This window comes from Octopus sinensis, linkage group LG25 (genome assembly GCF_006345805.1).
Source record: "Octopus sinensis linkage group LG25, ASM634580v1, whole genome shotgun sequence".
Lineage (NCBI taxonomy): Eukaryota > Metazoa > Mollusca > Cephalopoda > Octopoda > Octopodidae > Octopus > Octopus sinensis.
Window position 1 is genome coordinate 9,645,500 of NC_043021.1, and position 20,000 is coordinate 9,665,499.

The 20,000-nt window shown below is 36.3% G+C and overlaps 1 protein-coding gene across 1 annotated transcript in view; it reads left to right on the forward strand.

The window, feature by feature from the left end:
- The window catches only part of LOC115224196 (protein limb expression 1 homolog), a 52,334-nt gene extending 41,942 nt beyond the window's left edge, over positions 1–10,392 (forward strand). Inside the window, exons 2-5 of the mRNA XM_029794953.2 lie at positions 1,507–1,867; positions 3,064–3,227; positions 4,121–4,261; positions 8,477–10,392. Of these exons, the coding sequence (XP_029650813.1) occupies positions 1,606–1,867; positions 3,064–3,227; positions 4,121–4,261; positions 8,477–8,890 (981 nt within the window). The 5' untranslated portion in view covers positions 1,507–1,605 and the 3' untranslated portion in view covers positions 8,891–10,392. The remainder of the gene's footprint in view (positions 1–1,506; positions 1,868–3,063; positions 3,228–4,120; positions 4,262–8,476) is intronic.
- Positions 10,393–20,000: the final 9,608 nt, after the last annotated feature.

Sequence of the window (20,000 nt, forward strand, 5' to 3'; positions counted from 1 at the left end):
TTTTTTTTACTCTCCTTCCTTCCTTTCCTTCTCTCCCACCCCTCTCACCTCTACCCCCCTCTCTCTCTCCCCTTCTATGACAGCCACTTTACAAGTGTTATCTTGTAATAAATATAAAAACACTCAACCCTTACTCCAATTTTATCAAACCCAGCTACAGCCCCTTTCCTTTCCCCCTGTTGCTGTAAGATAGGTGGGGGGGTGCAGTAGTGGCGGTGGCTGTGATGGTGGTGCTAGTTATAATGGTGAGAGAATTACTTGGGTTGTTTTAGTAAGTACACATCACTACATCACTTTTTTTATTCATGTAGTTTGTGTATTTCTGCCACAAATGTATACTAACATGTCACTCAGAGCCAAGGAGGGGAGGATATTAACCAGTGGTTCCCTTTGGTTCCTATTTTATACTACAGGACCCCCAAAGACATTTTATGTTTTGAAAAAAATTTTTTTTCTGGTGGGGGTGTCATAATCAAACATTATTAGGAATTGTGTAAAAAAATTGGTAAAATAGAGTGTGTGTGTGTGTGGTAAGAAGCTTGCTCCCCTACTACATGGTTCTGGGTTCAGCCCCACTATGTGCCACTTTGTGAGTGGATTTGGTAGATGGAAACTGAAAGAAGCCCTTGTGTGTGTTTCTTTGTGTCTGTATTTCCCCCCTCCCCACAGCTTGACTACCAGTGTTGGTATATTTACATTGCCATGACTTAGCAGTTTGACAAAAGAGATTGACAGAATAAGTACCAGGCTTGAAAAAAAAGTACCGAGGTTGATTCATTCGAATAAAATTTCTTCAAGGTAGTAGTGCCCCAGCATGGCCACAGTCTAATGGTTGAAACAAGTAAAAAATTAAAAATAGGTGTAGGAGTGGCTGTGTGGTAAGTAGCTTGCTTACGAACCACAGGGTTCCAGGTTCAGTCCCACTGCGTGGCATCTTGAGCAAGTGTCTTCTACTATAGCCTCTACTATAGTGTCTTTGTGTTTGAGTTTGTCCTGCACTACTTCTTGGCAACTGGTGCTGGTTTGATTACATCCCTGTAACTTGGCAGTTCAGCAAAAGCCAATAGAATAAGTACAAGGCCTTAAAAAATAAGTGCTGGAGTGATTTGAGTCAGCCAGTCAAGGTGGTGCCCAAGCATGGCCACAGTCCAAAGACTGAAATTAGTGAAATATAAAAGAAGGTATTTTGACAAGGAAATAATTAAAACCTTCTAAAGCTTTGTTCTTGAAATTTTTTAGCATTTAAACTAGCCAGATTCAGCCTCTTACACCTACCCTACAATGTCATTCTAAAAACTGAAATATAATCACATCATTGAAATTTTGAAGTTATGAGATAATGCAGGATTAATTCAAAACAATATGAATAAATAAAGATTATTAGGTTTTAGAGAATAATCTGAACGCTAAAGGAGCAATTTAGGTATACTTTTTGAAATAACAATTTCAATTTATTATTGTCACTCATTTTTTTTAATTGCTTTTTTTTTTTTTTTTCTATTTCAGCCTGTGTCATTTAGAAATTTTGCTGTGAATTCAGGATTTGGATTTCTCTGTCCCTTGTCAACTGTTTATTTCTGAGTCACAGCTACATCTGTTCCAATAATGGCTATGACATCACAGCACAGACCCGTTCCCAGGACCAATGCCCACATAAACCGATCAAATGTTCCACAGAGAGCCGGTGTAAAGATGGCAGGTAGCACAGGCGGAGCCTCTCAGTCCTCTGTGCCCCCTCTCGTCTATAGACAGGCTGCCCAGGCGAGCTATCAACGAATGACTGATCCAAAGAGCAAGCATGTCCTCAAAGAGGCAGTCGATGCAGTGGTGAACAGTTTTGCCAAGCACACACATGGTTACGGTAGAGGTAAGTAAGTTTCCTTGATTTTAAACAGTTGTGAGTAAACTGCAGCCTACTAAAATTTTTTCTGGATGACACGCGAAAAATTAGTTTGAATTTTTTTAGTAATGCCTGACAATGATCCAAATCTCATGCAGCCTACTTCTCACAAAACGATGCCTATACTTTGGTTTAGAAAATTGGGATCTTTACCTTTTGACCTACAGATTTAAAAAATAATTTTTTGTAACTAAACACTTTCAAACTTCGGACACTGGTAGAATGTGTCATATAAAACATGTTTTCCTCTTAGCATTTTTGAGAAAAACTTATATTTACAAAGTTATTTAACGTTAAAGTTGTCGTATTTCAGTAATTTCAACCAATCAATGACATGTATTCAGCTGAATAAAATTACTGCTGTTGTTTGTCAACAACTATCGGCGGTGTATATTTCGTTTGTCACTGTTATTTATGACAACACTAATCTTAAAACCCTAACCCTGAAACCTTAAAACCAGTACAAAAGCACAAATGATGTCATAAATAACAGTGACAAATGAAAAATACCCCACCAATAGTTATTGTTGACAAATAACGGTAGTAATTTTATTCAACTGAATACATGTCATTGATTGGTTGAAATTATGGAAATACGAGAACTTTAAGGTGAAATAACTTTGTAAATATAAGTTTTTCTCAAAAACTCTAAGAGTAAAAGATGTTTTATATGACACATTATATCAGTGTTTAAAGTTTGAAAGTGTTTAGTTACAAAAAATTAATTTTTAAATCTGTAGGTCAAAAGGTAAAGATCCGAAAATTGTTACAAAACTTTTTTTTTTCTTTGGTCAGTAAGTGTTATTTCCTATTTGCTTCTATCTAGAAATCAAAGGAAATGACCACTGTTCCCTTCAAATTATGCTTTTCTGACCTGGACTTCAATGTTTTGAAACTGATTCAGTGCCGCGTTGCTGAAGCAGAAATACCAACCATTATAGCAAATATTCTGCTCAATACCACAGATTTGCTTGTCAGTTGCTTGACCTTAACCACTTGAGCTTAGTGGCTGACAATATATGCATCTCTGATGATGAGCAGAAGTATTGGGGGAGCATCTGGCCAGTTTGAACATAAAATATGGGGAATGTTTTTGCTGGATGTGGCTAATTTAAATGTTGAAGAATTGTGATCGTTTTCTTTTTTTCTTTTCTATTTTTCAGTTAATGTTGTAGAAGCCCTTCAGGAATTTTGGCAGATGAAATTAGAAAGAGGAGCTGATTTAAAAAACGGAGCGCTTGTCGTCTATGAGTCTCAGCCATCTAATGCCATGCCCTACGTCTGTTACGTCACACTGCCCGGAGGAAGCTGCTTTGGCAGTTTCCAGGTAAGTGTTTACACAGTCATTTTTTTTTTTGCTTTTTTTCAATTTGAATCCACAAATGAGACCTAGTGGCTGTAAGGGAAAAATGTTGGATTAGTAACCACATGGTTGTGAGTTCAAATCTTACTACTGTAGCCAATATATTACATGAAATACTGTCATTTTGCTATTAAGAATGTGTGTGTGTGTGCATACACATATATACCATATATACATATATACGCATACACACACACACATACTGTGCCAGGCCAACCAAAACATTGTCAGTGAATTTGGTTGACAGAAACTGAAAAAACCCATTGTATATATATCTTAGCAGACTGTATATCACTAAAGTATATATGTCATTGAAAGCCTTCTAAATTGTGGTACTTGTCTTGAGAAAACCTCTTTTAGAGGCATATAGTGTTTTAAAAAAAGAAAGAAAAAAGCGGGTTCACCTGGGAGCACTGTCTGAATAACAGACAGGATGGTCATGACTAGAATGTCTTTGATCGTAGGCTTCCTACTATATGAGGGTTGACCTGGTAGCTAAGTGTTCTAGACACTCTGTCTGAATAACAGACAGGATGGTCATCACTGGAATGTCTTCAATCATAGATCTGCTACTGTACCAGGGTTGACGGTCATCTCTGGATTGTCTTTGATCATAGGCTTCCTACTGTATGAGGGTTGACCTGGCAGCTAAGTGTTCTAGACACTCTGTCTGAATAACAGATAGGATGGTCATCACTGGAATGTCTTCAATCATAGATCTGCTACTGTACCAGGGTTGATCTTTGGGCTAAAACATCATGAAATAGTTTAGGTTTCCATTCAAATTCATGTGAAAAAATATTCAACGAATCCTTTTCTTTTTCTTCCATCTGCTTTTTCCTTGTCCTCCTCAAAAGAACTGCTCCACAAAAGCTGAGGCCCGTCGAAGTGCTGCAAAAATCGCCCTCATGAACTCTGTCTTCAATGAACATCCATCTCGAAAGATTTCTGACGATTTCATTGACAAAGCTGTTGGTGATGCTTTAGCTGCATTTAAGGTAATTGGTTATTTCTGTCCATCATCACATCACCATCATCACATCGCCATCATCACATCACCATCATCATCATCACCACCGTCATCATCATCACCACCATCATCATTATTATTATTATATAAGGCAGCAAACTGACAAAATTGTTAGTATGCTGGACAAAATACTTAGTGCTATTTCACCTGTCCCTACATTCTGATTTCATATTCCGCCGAGGTTGACTTTGCCTTTCATCCTTTCGGGGTCGATAAATTAAGTACCAGTGAAACATTGGGGTCGATGTAATCAAGTAGTTCTCCCCACAAATTTGAGGCCTTGTGCCTCCAGTAGAAAGGATCATCATTATTATTATTATTATTATTATTATTCAGTAGTCTTATTTTTATCATGTACTTTCACTGCATGACTGAGTGCAGCTCTGTGTGCCTTGGGTATGTGCTGTGATTTGTTGTAGTGCTTTTATTTTCACTGTATTGAAAGTACTTTACAGAGGATGTTGCAGTAACCAGTAGTACTATTTTCTCTATGTTATATACAGTTGTAAGTCCTTGTATGTTTTTTATCATACCTAACGTACCTATTATTATTATAAGGATTGTTTCTGTTTTTAGGCTCCACATTCAGATTATCTTTATTCCCAGATCTTTGTATTTTGAGAGTTTCTCCATTTCTTTTGAGATACATTGTCATCTGTTGAGATTGATACATCGATGAGAAGGCATTTGTTCTTGATGGTCTCTGACAACTATATCCAGTCTATTTATTATTATTATTATTATTATTATTATTATTAGCAGAACCTGTGAATATTTGACGGAATTAATGATAAACTTATTGGGTTATTTCTGAAAACTTTATCCAAAAAAACCTGAAAGCGTAGCCTGTGTTGTCTGTATCTAAAGATAGTTGCTCATCTGCTATTCATTGAAAAGTGAAGGAAATTGGAATACAACAATTACTTAATGCATTTTATATATACATTTTATATAAAGGAAAGAAAAAGGTCAATAAATACTTGCCATTACATTTTTAATCAACCAAATATGAACCATTATGTTGCACAATGCGTCTCCATCTTTCCTTTAACTTGAAAATACCCTCTTCCTAGAATTGAGGCGGTTTCATGACAAAGAATTCATCAAGGTATCTTTTTACGTCATCTAAGGAATTGAAATTTTTACCATTAAGACTATTCTGCAGAGACCTGAATAAGTGGGAATCCGAAGGAGCAATATCTGGTGAATATGGAGGGTCAGGTAACACATCCCAGCTGAGCTGCAGCAATTTTTGTCTGGTTCCCAAAGCATGAAGTGCTGAAAATGAACTTTCTTATCTTCCATTTTAAATGGTTACTGAATTAATACAGGTTATAGGAACATAAACCTTCTTCCACGAAAAGATAGCTTAAACTATGCTCTAAATGGAGGTGTAGTCAAATCCTATTTTATGGACTCAACCATGTTCTAAAATAAGTCGAAAGGCAAGCTACTATAAATCGGCACGAACTTTCCGGACAACCTAATATTTTATGCACAATTTTATAGACTTAATACACATCACTCTCCTTCTTTCTCTCTCGTTCTTCGCCTTACCTTCTTTTCCTCTCCTTTTTCTTCCACTCTTTGCCTTTCCCTTCAACTAATTACATGAAAGCGTTACAGATGGGCTAAGTAACAGAGGTAAAAAACTTAGTTCAAAACAAACAAAAAAATTACACATTTCATTCACCACCATCCCTCCTTCCCCTATCTCCCCTTTCCCTCTGCAACTAATCTCATGGAAGCATTACAGATGCTTCCATGGGATTAACAGAGGAACAAACAGAATTATAAGATTATGGCCACAATACTCTTTTACTTGTTTCAGTCATTTGACTGTGGCCATGCAGGAGCACTGCCTTTAGTCGAAGAAATCGACCCTGGGACTTATTCTTTGTAAGCCTAGTACTTATTCAATCAGTCCCTTTTACCAAACCGCTAAGTTACAGGGACGTAAACACACCAGCATCGATTGTCAAGCGATGTTGGGGGACAAACACAGACACACAAACATATACATACATATACATATATATACATATACAACAGGCTTCTTTCAGTTTCCGTCTACCAAATCCACTCACAAGGCTTTGGTTGGCCCGAGGCTATAGTAGAAGACACTTGCCCAAGATGCCATGTGGCTGGTAGGCAAACTACTTACCACACAACCACTCCTGCGCCTATGGGGAAGATGTACTAAGTTGGAGCTCCATAATTTGTGTTTAATCAAGTGTTTCAGCTCGTTTGTGGTGGTAAAATTTCTGTGAAATTACACCCCCTTTTGGGGGGTGTAGCTCAGTAAATATTTGTTTTGCATTTTTGTGAAATCAAGAATTCACATATTTTTATCCAATTTTTGAAAAATGTCAGAGTACAACAGAATAATAATAATCAATGGAGAGCACCAAACGCAGCTGCGGTTGGAGATGGAATTGATTTATCGTCAAAGAGAAACAGGATTTCATCTCGATGCTCTATGACAGCGATAACAAGTGCAATGATATTAGCAGCAGCAGCAAAGATATTGCTAACAACAACAACAACAATAACAACAGCTGTAGCAACAGTGTGTACAGCAGCAGCAGAAACAACAACAACAAGAGCAACTGTATCGACAAGAACATGAACAGCAAGATCAAAAACAAAAACAACAAAAAGAGTAATGCAGATATCAATCATCATCATCATCATCGTTTAACGTCCGCTTTCCATGCTAGCATGGGTTGGACGATTTGACTGAGGACTGGTGAACCAGGAGGCTGCACCAGGCTCCAATCTTGATCTGGCAGAGTTTCTACAGCTGGATGCCCTTCCTAACGCCAACCACTCCGAGAGTGTAGTGGGTGCTAAAAAGCACGGGGGCCAGTCAGGAGGTACTGGCAAGGACCTCGCTAGAACCTTTTTACACATGCCACCGGCGCAGGTGCCAGTAAGGCGACGCCGGTAACGATCACGCTCGAATGGTGCCTTTTACATGCCACCGGCACGGAAGCCACTTAGCCACTCTGGCAACGATTGTGGTAACTGTAATCGGAACTCTGGAAAACAACACAACAACAACAACAGCAGCAGTAACAATAACATAAAGAACCACAACACCGCCATATTTATATGGCAGGATTGTTAGCACAGTGGGCAAAATGCTTGGCAGCTTTTCAACCATTTTTACATTCTGAGTTCAAGTTCCACTGCGGTCAACTTTCCCTTTCATCCTTTCTGAATTGATGAATAAGTACCAGTTGAGTACTGGGGTCTATGTAATCAAGTAGTGCCCCCCCCTCGCCTAAAATTCTGGGCCTTGTGCCTATAATAGACAGGATTGTTATTTATTACCACTTCCTCTCGAAGGCAGAGGTATTGTTTTCAGTCATGTTTGTTTGTTTGTGGATAAGATATCTCAAGAAACACTGGATGGAATCGGATGAAGCCTTCAGGGATGTTTGGCCTCATGACTGGTACAAAGATATTAGATTTTGGGATTCACCCAGTACTAAACAAGGATTCTGGATTATATTACCTGTTTTTTGTTGTTTCTTTTTACTTAATTTTTGAGAGCATTCGGGTTCATTTTTAGTATTCTTGTCTGTGAGAGCAATCGAGTTTATTTCAGATATTCTCATTTTTAAAATCATCTCCAGCTAATCATTGAGAGGATGCTGGTGTTTCCTTGGCAAAGGTTTGCACTCTCTGAGTGCTCTTATTATTATTATTATTATTATTATTGTGGAAGACAATAATAATGTTTGTGTGTCTGTGTTTGCCCCCCCCCCCCAACACCACTTGACAACCGATGTTGGTGTGTTTACGTCCCCGTGACTTAGCAGTTCAGCGAAAGAGACCAATAAAATAAGTACTAGGCTTACAAAGAATAAGTCCTGGGGTCGATTTGCTCGACTAAAGGCAGTGCTCCAGCATGGCCGCAGTCAGATGACTGAAACAAGTAAAAGAGTATGTGTGTGTACATGTCTGTCTATCTGTGTGCGCATGTGACACATCTCATCTTGCTCTAAGTAATTGCTTATTTTCTCTACAGAGCGTTGTCCTTACATCACCTTGCCTTTCCCCACTTTCTGCCTTGCTTCCACCTTCGTCTTCTCGTTTCACTTTCGCTTTTACCTTTTTTGCTCATTCTTGCTTTTATCTCCAGTCCACTCATAAGTCATTTGTTTTGTCTTTGCAGGGAAAGAAAGAAGATGCTGAAGATGCTAACACAGGAATCGGGGCCTTCAAGTTCATGTTGGAAGCAAACAAGAGCCGGACAATGCTAGAGTTCCAAGAATTGATGACCGTCTTCCAACTGCTGCACTGGAATGGTAGCTTAAAGGCGATGCGGGAGCGGAACTGCTCTCGGCAAGAAGTTCTTGCCCACTACTCCCACCGTGCGTTAGACGATGATATGCGCTCACAGATGGCTCTCGACTGGATCACGAGGGAGCAGGAGACTGCAGGAATTATTGATCACGAGTTAGAAGTCGCTGAGCAAGAACTGGAAAGCGCTCGGCTAGCTGGTAGAGAACTGCGTTTCCCAAAGGAGAAAAGAGACATTCTGATGTTAGGACTGAGTCAAATAAGACCAAATGATAGTGTGGCTTAAAGGAAATCTCACATTAGATAGAACAGTGCTGATAGTACATCTCCTTGTCTCCTCCTCCCTCTTCGATCTTAATCTGTCCATCATCGTCTCTTAAATTTAGCAAGATTGCCACCAGCTTTGTCACCTTCCTGATGCTGTGAATCTACATGACTTCTGGTGAACTGAACAGGAAAAGATAGAGATAAAAAAACTCTGCAGACATTGCATCTTGTCTGTTCCCTCTTCAATCCCAACTTTGTCTCTATCATCATTTCCTAAATTTTGCAAGATTACCGCCAGCTTTGTTGTCTTTCTGAATGCTGTGAGTTTAAAATGGTTGCTGGTGATCTGAAAATGCAAAAAGGAAAAAAAGAAAAAATACAAATTTGCTAAAATACAGCAGATAAAACATCTCCTTGTCTGCTCCATCTTCAGTCATAATCTTGTCTTCTATCAGTTCTTAAATTTTGCAAGATTACCACCAGCTTTGATGTCTTCCTGATGGGGTGAACTGAAATAAAATTAATGTTACAATGGCTGCATTTAAAATGCTTTGAACACCAAACAATTTCAACAAGTATTTCATATATTGTAGCCATTTCCAATTGAAGGGGGTTCAATCATTGTATCACAGCTTTTAGTATTGATCCCTTTCATTACACTTGTTACAATTTTAGACTTTTTGGTTTGTTTTGGGGTTTATCTTTTTTTTTTATGAACAAAGGATTTTTTTGCCTCATCACAACCATCTTTGAATCAGACGTTGCAATTCTTTCATTGTTTTCTGCCTTCTTGTGCCAACTCTTGTTGTATTATGGATACGTTATTGTTCTTGTGTATGTGTGTGCATGTATGTATGTGTGTGTGTGACAAAGAGTGAGAGAAAGAGAGACTGAATTGAGGAAAATCATTGTTACTCTTACCATACAATAAACACCTTATATCTATGTGTGTGTGTAATATATATATATATATATGTATATATATATTTATATGCATACACCTGATTGAGTGGACAATTGAAAGAAAAGGGCACTCAATACATGTAGTGGGTGTTACATGTATTATTTAAAACCGTTTGATTGAGTTCCAGTAACTTAGTTTCATAAGCCTCTAACAGAAGCCTGTCCCTTTCAGGTTTTCGGTTCAGTAATCGAAAACCTGAAAAAGACAGCCTCTGTTAGAGGCCTGAGAAACTTCATCGCATGGAACCGAATCAAACTTTTAAATAATATATATATATATATATACACACACACATATGCACTCACACAAATATATATATATATATACACATGCACTCACACATACATACAAATAAACACATATATATCATCAGCATCATCATGTTTATTTTATTTATTTTCATTTTTATCCTTATTTATCAACTATTTTGTATTGAATTACATCTTCTACTTATTAGCTTCTTTGTCATGCCAAAAAATAACTTGCATCATAAAAGTAACTGGGCATTTGTTTTTTTAAAGCCCCATACATCACAGAAATATAACGTCTGAAATATTTTCTTTTTCTTTTTATTATTATTATTATTATTATAATTTTTACTGCCTGAATTTTTTTTCCCCCAGAGACTGCCTGCCTAGGTGGTGTTAGATCTTTGGACTAAATGTTTTTTTTTGTGTTCCATGTCCCCTATTTTATTACCAGTAGCAATGTATTTGCGTTAACTTATGTCCATTATACCACACCACACCAGTTGCCACTACCACCAAACATTGGCCTTGAATCTTTTACAAAGAAACTAAAAGCAAAGAATTTTCAGAATCAGCTAAAATAAGTTGCAGCTATCAGAAGCCGATTGAAATGTTGAATTACCTGCCCTTGGCCACAAATGCACTGTGGCAGGAGAATGTTGTGTGCTGTCGCCAATGGATGATGGCCAACATGAACTCATAACCAGTTGGTTGACATGTTGGTAGGTTTTCTTTCTGAGCTAGAGTAACTTGTTTCAAAATGTGTATTTGTGTAAATAGATTTATACTAAGCTTGAGTCAATTTACTATAAATTGCGACAAACTGCAAACAGAATATAACAGTGATTTATACATATACATACATGCATAATGTATAGATATACATACATACATATACACATACATAATGTGTGTATGTGTACGTATATATATATATAAAAGAATACAAAAAATAGAACAAGAATACAACAGGCGACAACAAGGCATCCAGACAGATGATACAAAAAGGGACAAGAAAAAACAAGGACGGGTCATTTGGAGTTTCCTATCTTCAGTTGAGTTCCAGATCTTCTCAACAGTTTCGGCTATAACCAGTATAACCAGCCAAAACTGTTGAGAAGATCTGGAACTTGACTGAAGATAGAAAACTCTGAATGACCTGTCTTTGTATTTTGTTGTCACTTTTTGTATCGTCTAACTGTCTGGATGTTTTATTGTCACCTGTTGCGTTTTTGTTCCATTTTTTGTATTCATTTTTATATATACGTATAGCGGCGTACATACACTTTTACTCTCTCTCTCTCTCTCTCTCTATCTATCTATCTATCTATATATATATATATATATATATATATATATATATATATTATATATATATACACATATGTGCATGAGGATAACTACGTAAAACAAATCATACAAAACTGCACATGCACTGACTCCAAATACTGCACACATAAACACAGATGCAAAAATACCTTGTTGTTTTTGTTGAAATTGCAATGGAGACGTGGACCTAGGTTAGAAGCCGGCTCTTTCTCTATTGGCAAGAAATCTGAATAATGACATACATACACTCAATTACATGAGGAGCAAACACTTGATTTGACAGACTAGCAGAGGGAAAATGTGTCCATGAATGCCGAAGGTCTTTTAAATTGGAGGTTATATAGGGGTTTGTTTTTCTTATTTTTAATATGAAAAACCAAAAAAGATTTAATAGCATATACTCTACTGCACAAAATGAAATTTTTGAAATACAAATTATGGTGATGTAATTTTTATATCCCTATTTTGACAATGGCATTGAAAAGAATTTTACTGCAACTGTAGTGGTTATACAGTACTGTATTTATTATTGTTCAATCTGTTAATCTGAAATCATTTATATCAAGGTCAAGTGTTTACCGTCTATAAACACACACACTATATATATATATATATATATATATGTATCTGTGTGTGTGTATATACATACATATATATAAATATATATATGTATGTATGTATATTCATTATTCTTATACAAGAATGTTGTTGACAGTGACTTTGAAGTTGTGGCCAGCTTAGACATTGTCTGATGATAGCTGGGCAAAACTCCAAAGTCACTGTCAACAACATCCTTGTATAAGAATAATAAATTTGTACTCTACAAAAGTATTGAGTGACCCATCAGATCAATGTAAAATTTTTTGTGTGGGTTTTGAATTGTCATAGATAGGTGTGTGTATGTGTTTGTCAAATGGTTGTTTCTCATTTGCAATGTCCTCTTCATGGTTTAATAGGAAATCAACAGAAACAGCCACTTTCTACACTAAACTACAAAGAAAGAGTATTAAGAAATGTTGTTGCCAGGAATGTGGGAGTAATAGTTGCGCAAGCAAAAACCCTAAGGGGTCGGCTTTTGTTGGTGTGACAAGGAGCAGTATCAAACTTAACACAACGTGCATATGTAATCCGATTCCATGCTAGCATGCTAAGAATATATTTGATATTCCATCTTAATGTGTTTAACCGACATAGTGACATTATAATATGGTGTACATATATTGTATAGTCTTGATCAGTGTTTCTCAACCTTTTTACACTTGCGTGACCCTTAAAATACATTACATGTATAAGGAACCCCCGGCACAAAAAATATATACCATATCTTTCTCATATTTTTTCATTGTAGTTCATGTGGTAAATATCACATATATATATATCCCCAATGGTTGTTATATTTTTTTGGTAACATAATAGGTTAGATAGGATGATGTTTATATTACAATAACCAATAATATGTTGTGTATGTATAGTAATATTAAGATCATGAAATTAGCATTAGCTTATCTTGCTATTTCTCACGGAACCCCTGGGAACCTTTTGTGGAACTCTAGGGTTCTGGAGAACCTCGGTTGAGAAACACTGGTCTAGATAGATATATAGATAGGTAGATAGAGCATCATTATCGTTTAATGCCCATCTCCCATGCTGGCATGGGTTGGACAGTTTTACCCCATGTCAGCATGGAAAACTGATGTTAAATGATGATGTGTGTGTGTATGTATGTATGTGTGTGTGTGTATATATATATATACACACACACACACACACACACAGATGTGCACGCACAAACATTAGTTGTAGTTAACACAATTGGAACCCTCAACACACAGACCCAAATTCTCAGACTTGTAAGTAATTTTATTGTTTGACAGTCGGACAAGATGTGGTGGGAATATATACTTTTCCCTATTACAACCATATCGTAAAATACAAAAAAAAAGAAAAGAAAATCCATACTTTTATGGGAGAAATGGAAAAAAATAATTAAATAGTATTTCATATCTTGCCAAAAATTTGCCTTTTATTTGACTATATTTTATTTATTTTTTTTTGTGTGTGTGTATTTTGTTCGAAAATTACTCTTCAGTTCTATTGAATATTTTACACTTAGTATTCTATCTTACTATATCAAGCAACATAGTAACATTATAATACAATATGCATACACTATAACTTTTATATAAAGTTTAAAGCTCTTCACCTCAGATTTCTTGATGCCAAAATTTCCTGCTTGTTGTTATGGTTTCTTAGCAGTTTTAAAGGCCAAAGTTGGAGTGAACGGGTGCCGTAGGTGTCGTATGGATTGTGATCATTAAAATTGATAATGGCTAAAATGTGATGCGGGGACCATTTCCTCATTCTAATTAAATGTGAATGAAAGGAGTTTTCTCTTTGATTCACATCAAGCTGCAGAAGTCAGGTGTCCGGCTGTTTTGTGATCAGTCCAGCGATTATTGATAGGTCTGTCCAGTTGCTAAATAGATTGGGTTTTGTTGTAATATAATAGAAATTGCCAACATGTAACTATTATTATCAGTGAATTAGAGAATGATAGTGGGGACAGAAACGGGTGTCTTGTTTCTGGCGGCGAGCTGGCAGAAACGTTAGTACACCAGGCGAAATGCTTAGCAGTATTTCATCTGCTGCTACGTTCTGAGTTCAAATTCCGCCGAGATCGACTTTTCCTTTTGGGGTCAATAAATTAAGTACCACTTACGCATGTAATCGACTTAATCCCTTTGTCTTGTCCTTGTTTGTCCTCTCTATGTTTAGCCCCTTGTGGGAAATAAAGAAATAAGAATTTACCATATATTCAGCCATGTATTCATTCTGTGGCATCTTTGGTGATAGTTCCAACTACGTGTGTACTACCTTTTGCACTTTAGTGATAAAACCACTGGAAACTACCACCTGTGTACATGCTACTACTTTGGTGATATTACCAGCTGTTTGTATCCTACCTTTTATGCTTTGATATAATAACTATTGGATATACCTGCTTAACAGCAGTTTTCTATTATTTTAAATCAGAGTAATTGGTGTAGGAGCACTCCATCGGTTACGACGACAAAGGTCCCAGCTGATACGATCAACGGAACAGCTTGCTCGGGAAATTAACGTGCAAGTGGCTGAGCATTCCACAGACACTTGTGCCCTTAACGTAGTTCGCAAGGAGATTCAGCGTGACACAGAGTGTGACAAGGCTGGCCCTTTTTTGAAATACAGGTACTACTCATTTTTGCCAGCTGAGTGGACTGGAGCAACATGAAATAAAGTGTTTTGCTCAAGGACACAACGCGTCGCCGGGAATCGAACTCACAACCTTACAATCACGAGCCGAACGCCCTAACCATTAAGCCACGCCGCCCTCACAAGTAATTGGTGTAAGATGTTATTAAAAGTTATTTATGCTAAGAGCATTAATTATCTTCTCTTTGTTATAGAGGAATCTCATTCTCTGTCTGTCCCCTCTCTGTCACTTTTCTCTGCTCTCTTTGTCTCCTCTCCTCTTGTTTTCTTTTGCACCCATCCTCTTGTGTAACAAACATATTTATAACCACACTCATTACTTCAGTGCTTTGTTATTAGATTGTTCTGCTGACATTTCCTTTTCAACACAGCTGATTGAAGTCATCTTGGATTTGCTTTCAATGAAAGCCTAGATTAAACACAATCTGATATTTCACCAACACTCTTTCACGTGTCTGCAACTTCTTATCAATTCTGGTATTTTGTGCATAGAAAAAACATTTTTAATTTTATTAAATACAACACCAAAAATTAGATATATATATAGACATATACAGATATAGATAGATATAGACATATATAGATATAGATAGATAGATATATATAGATAGATAGATATAGACATATATAGATATAGACATATATAGATATAGACATATATATAGATAGATAGATATAGACATATATAAATATACAAACACACACAAATATATATATGTACATATTCATATACACACATGCACAAATATATTATTCTTTTACAAGTATGTTGTTGACAGGGACTTCAAAGTTTCAGCCAGCTGAACCATCTCGTACTCTACAAAAGTATAGTGTAACCCATCAGATGAATGTAAAATTGTTTTTATTATAACTGAACATAACAACAAACGTTAATGTATGTATGTGTTTGTGCTGTTGTAGGGCCGTGAGTTAGCACAGTAGGGTAGAGCAACAGATCTCGTGCTTTGTGATATTTAGTTACGTCCCTTCACGTTGAGAGTTCAAACCCCCATCGAGCTTGGCTTTGCCTTTCATCCTCTCAGCGTCGATGTGATGCCAGTCAAGCGCTGGTGGGCTGGAGGAGCAGGAGGAGGAGGAATCAATGTGCCTCCACCCCGCAGCCCCTAGATTTGTGGCAGTGTTTCCATCTATGTTAGAAATAAATATATGACATATATCTTAAAAATTTTTTTTATGGTGACGTTAAGGATGTGCAAATAAAGCTCCTATTTCAATGAATCGATGACAATGATCAACCGGATGGCCATGGGATAATTTGGACTATCTCGTACTCATCCCAAGGATATGGACCCTGATGTTGAAGTCATGTGATTTGTGAAAACATGCATAGTGATGTATTAAATATTTACAAATTCCATCCTAGAATTATTATTTATATATATATATATAAGCACACATACATATGTGTGTGTGTGAATATATATATATATATATATACTTTATTTAAAGCAGCAGAAAATTCAACAAAACCTGTCTGAAAAACGGGAACGTGAAACTCAGAGTAACAGGTTTTGTTGAATTTTCTGCTGCTTTAAATAAAGCATATTACTCTACCACTGGTATTTGAGTACTCTTTTTTCCACCTTGTTTCACATTTATGTGTTTACTCCAGTATACTTATATATATATATATGAGAGAAATGATGCAAATAAACTGATAAAACTCCTTGGGTTTGATATACAGAATATACATATATATATTTTGTATGTCAAATCCATGGAGTTTTATTTTTTTATTTGAATTAATGTCTCCATTGGATTTTCCTTATAGCCACTCTTTACCTAGCTGACTTGGTCCTCAGTAAAGATTTCGGTGTGTAAGTTCAAATCTTTTGAGCGCTATTGAGTATTTCTGTATTGATATTCTCTCAATCTCATCCGTTAACTTTCTCTCTTTTTACTTTTATATATATATATATGCGTGTGTAATTTGTATGTGTATATATACATATATATATATATGTGTGTGCATATGTATACACACACATATGTATGTTTTATTTTATGATATACTTTCAAAATTGCTTTTCGCATTATTTCATATAATTTCCCCTTTTTTTTCTTTACATACTGTTGATAATTGCATGTGACCACCACCACCACAATCCTTTTATTTATTTTTTCTCCTTTCTCTTTAACAGGATCATTTTGCTTTATCAATTATACTCTCTAAATTGCATGGCTTCCCCCCACCTTCCCATTCTTAATGTTTTTTTTTTCTTTCTTTTTTTTATTCTTCTCACTTTGGCAAATAAATTTTCAGAATTATGGGGGGGGGGGGGCAGACAAGAAATCTGACATGAAAAACAAAAAAAAACTGTGTAATTGAAAATGAGGAAAGAAAGGGAGTTCGTTTGTTATTGTTGTTGTTTTTGCTGTTGTTGTTGTTAATATTATTGTTGTTGTTGTTGTCAGAAGTAAGATTCTAATAAATTAGTTTCCTCTCGACTATGGAGAAGACGTAAATAAGCATCAGCTGGATCTGAGTGGATAAAGCAAAAAAAATAAATTTAGTGATGACCTTCGTGCCTTAACTGATGAAAATGTCAACTGAAAGAAAATTGGAACATTATTGCATTTAATTATTATTTGTAATTATTTATTATAATTATTATTATTTATTAATAGGCAGTGAGCTGGCAGAAACATTAGCACACCAGGCAAAATGCTTAGCGTTATTTCGTCTGTCTTCGCGTTCTGAGTTCAAATTCCGCTGAGGTCAACTTTGCCTTTCATCCTTTTGGGGGGGCAGGGTCGATAAAATAAGTACCAGTTGGAAACTGATGTCAATGTAATCAACTGACCCCTCTCCTCCCCCCACTCCTGACCTTGCTGGTCTTCTGCCAAAATATGAAATCATCATCATCATTATTATTATTAATAAGGTGGCAAACTGGCAGAATAGTTAGCACATTGGACAAAGTGCTTAGCAGCATTTCTTCTGGCTGTATGTTCTGAGGTCAGATTCCACTGAGGTCAAATTTAAATCCCTTTAAAACAGGAAGTTTGTTCCATCGTACCAGAAGCGGTAGTTTCAGGTGGGTTAGTATCAAAAGGGTTAAATTAGTTATGTTTTAATAAGCAACATACAGCCATTCAAAACATCTGGTTGCAATTGGTTTCTTTAATGACAAATGTTGCAAGCTAATTAATTCCAAATTAGCTAATTGCATTCCGTTAATTCCATTGTGATAGATATAAATGATTAGTTAATTGCATTATAATTAGTCATAATCAAATGATATACACTGCTTCTGTACCTCATTTAAATGTTTCCAAGCCAAGGACTCTCATTCAATCAGGCCATATGTATGTTTATTTTAGATATATTATATATATATATATATATATATATATATATAATGTGCCTGAGGTATTCTGCTGGGCAAGAATCTTTGAATCACAACAGAGTGAGGCAACATCTTTATACAAATGTACTCTAAAACATGATTTGAGTACTTTTTTTATTTGTTAAGCCAAAAATGTTAGTATCTACATTGTTTGGCCAGTAGAGTTTGAGAACCATCTGGTCATCTTGGATGAAGAATGATTGATGACTTACAAGTTGACTATGTTTAAGCGAAAAAGGGTCGCACACACCGTCAGCTGTCACCCTCACTCTCTCATTCATGACCATCTTCAATTCCAGTGGCAAGACCAGGTCAGGACAAGTGGGGATAGAGACAGATGCAGCGAACATCTTATTTGCCTCATGTTACTCCCTGCACTTCTCTTTATGTTCTGAGTTTGAATCCTGCCAAGTTTAATTTTTGCCTTTCACCCCTCCCTGGATCAGTAAAGTAGATTTTTCAAAGTTTTTTTTTTTTCTTGATTGCTTTTATGTTTCAATTCGAAGAAATAAAAGTAAAGGCCGCTTTCTTCTATCATAGTTCAACAATTTCTCATGGCACCAGCTGACAAAATGGAAAAAGTGTTGACCTGGAGGATAATGAGGGAGATGAGCTGGAACAGCCACTCTGACTCACTTGGTCACCCACTGCATCTGGAGACAGAAGCAGCAGATGAGCAGGATGTCTTGCCTGCTTCACCTTGCTTTCTGCTCTCCACAATGTGTTGCTGCAGCTGCCTTCCTCTCCCTTCAACCATGAAGGTTTCTCCTGCAGAGTCTGTCAGAAGACTCTATCTATATGTGTGTGTGTGTGTGTGTGTATGTATATATGTATCTACCATAGATTTATTGAATAAAAACAAGTCCCTGTTAGTTTCCTTTATAAGCTTTTTTTTTTTTTTTTTGCAGCGTGGAAGGTGTTTATAAGCCATTTAAGAAACACACAAAATTCGTTATAGATTCACTTCAAAATTTAAATTTAATTTGTCAAAATATTTTCGTCGCTTTGAGACTGCGACCTAAATTGAAATTTAGCTCTTTTGACTCTGGGATAAAATGATTTTATATTTAATTGTATTAACCAAAAAACACAGATGGAACCACCATTATTGCTTTGCCTCTCACTATGGTTTTACTTATATTTAGTATAAATTGTTATGTTTATTAGTTTGTTCAATTATCTTTGAATACTGTGTTGTTAAGAAAATTTAACTGTGTGCCTAATTAGATCCGACAATCTGTTATATGCTTGTTAATTAATCTCAACAGTTGAAATAAGCTTCTATTAATCTTTATAACTAGTTTATGTGTGTGTGTGTGTGATATATATATATATATATATATATATAATATATATATATATATAATGTGCCTGAGGTATTCTGCTGGGCAAGAATCTTTGAATCACAACAGAGTGAGGCAACATCTTTATACAAATGTACTCTAAAACATGATTTGAGTACTTTTTTTATTTGTTAAGCCAAAAATGTTTGTATCTACATTGTTTGGCCAGTAGAGTTTGAGAACCATCTGGTCATCTTGGATGAAGAATGATTGATGACTTACAAGTTGACTATGTTTAAGCGAAAAAGGGTCGCACACACCGTCAGCTGTCACCCTCACTCTCTCATTCATGACCATCTTCAATTCCAGTGGCAAGACCAGGTCAGGACAAGTGGGGATAGAGACAGATGCAGCGAACATCTTATTTGCCTCATGTTACTCCCTGCACTTCTCTTTATGTTCTGAGTTTGAATCCTGCCAAGTTTAATTTTTGCCTTTCACCCCTCCCTGGATCAGTAAAGTAGATTTTTCAAAGTTTTTTTTTTTCTTGATTGCTTTTTTGTTTCAATTCGAAGAAATAAAAGTAAAGGCCGCTTTCTTCTATCATAGTTCAACAATTTCTCATGGCACCAGCTGACAAAATGGAAAAGGTGTTGACCTGGAGGATAATGAGGGAGATGAG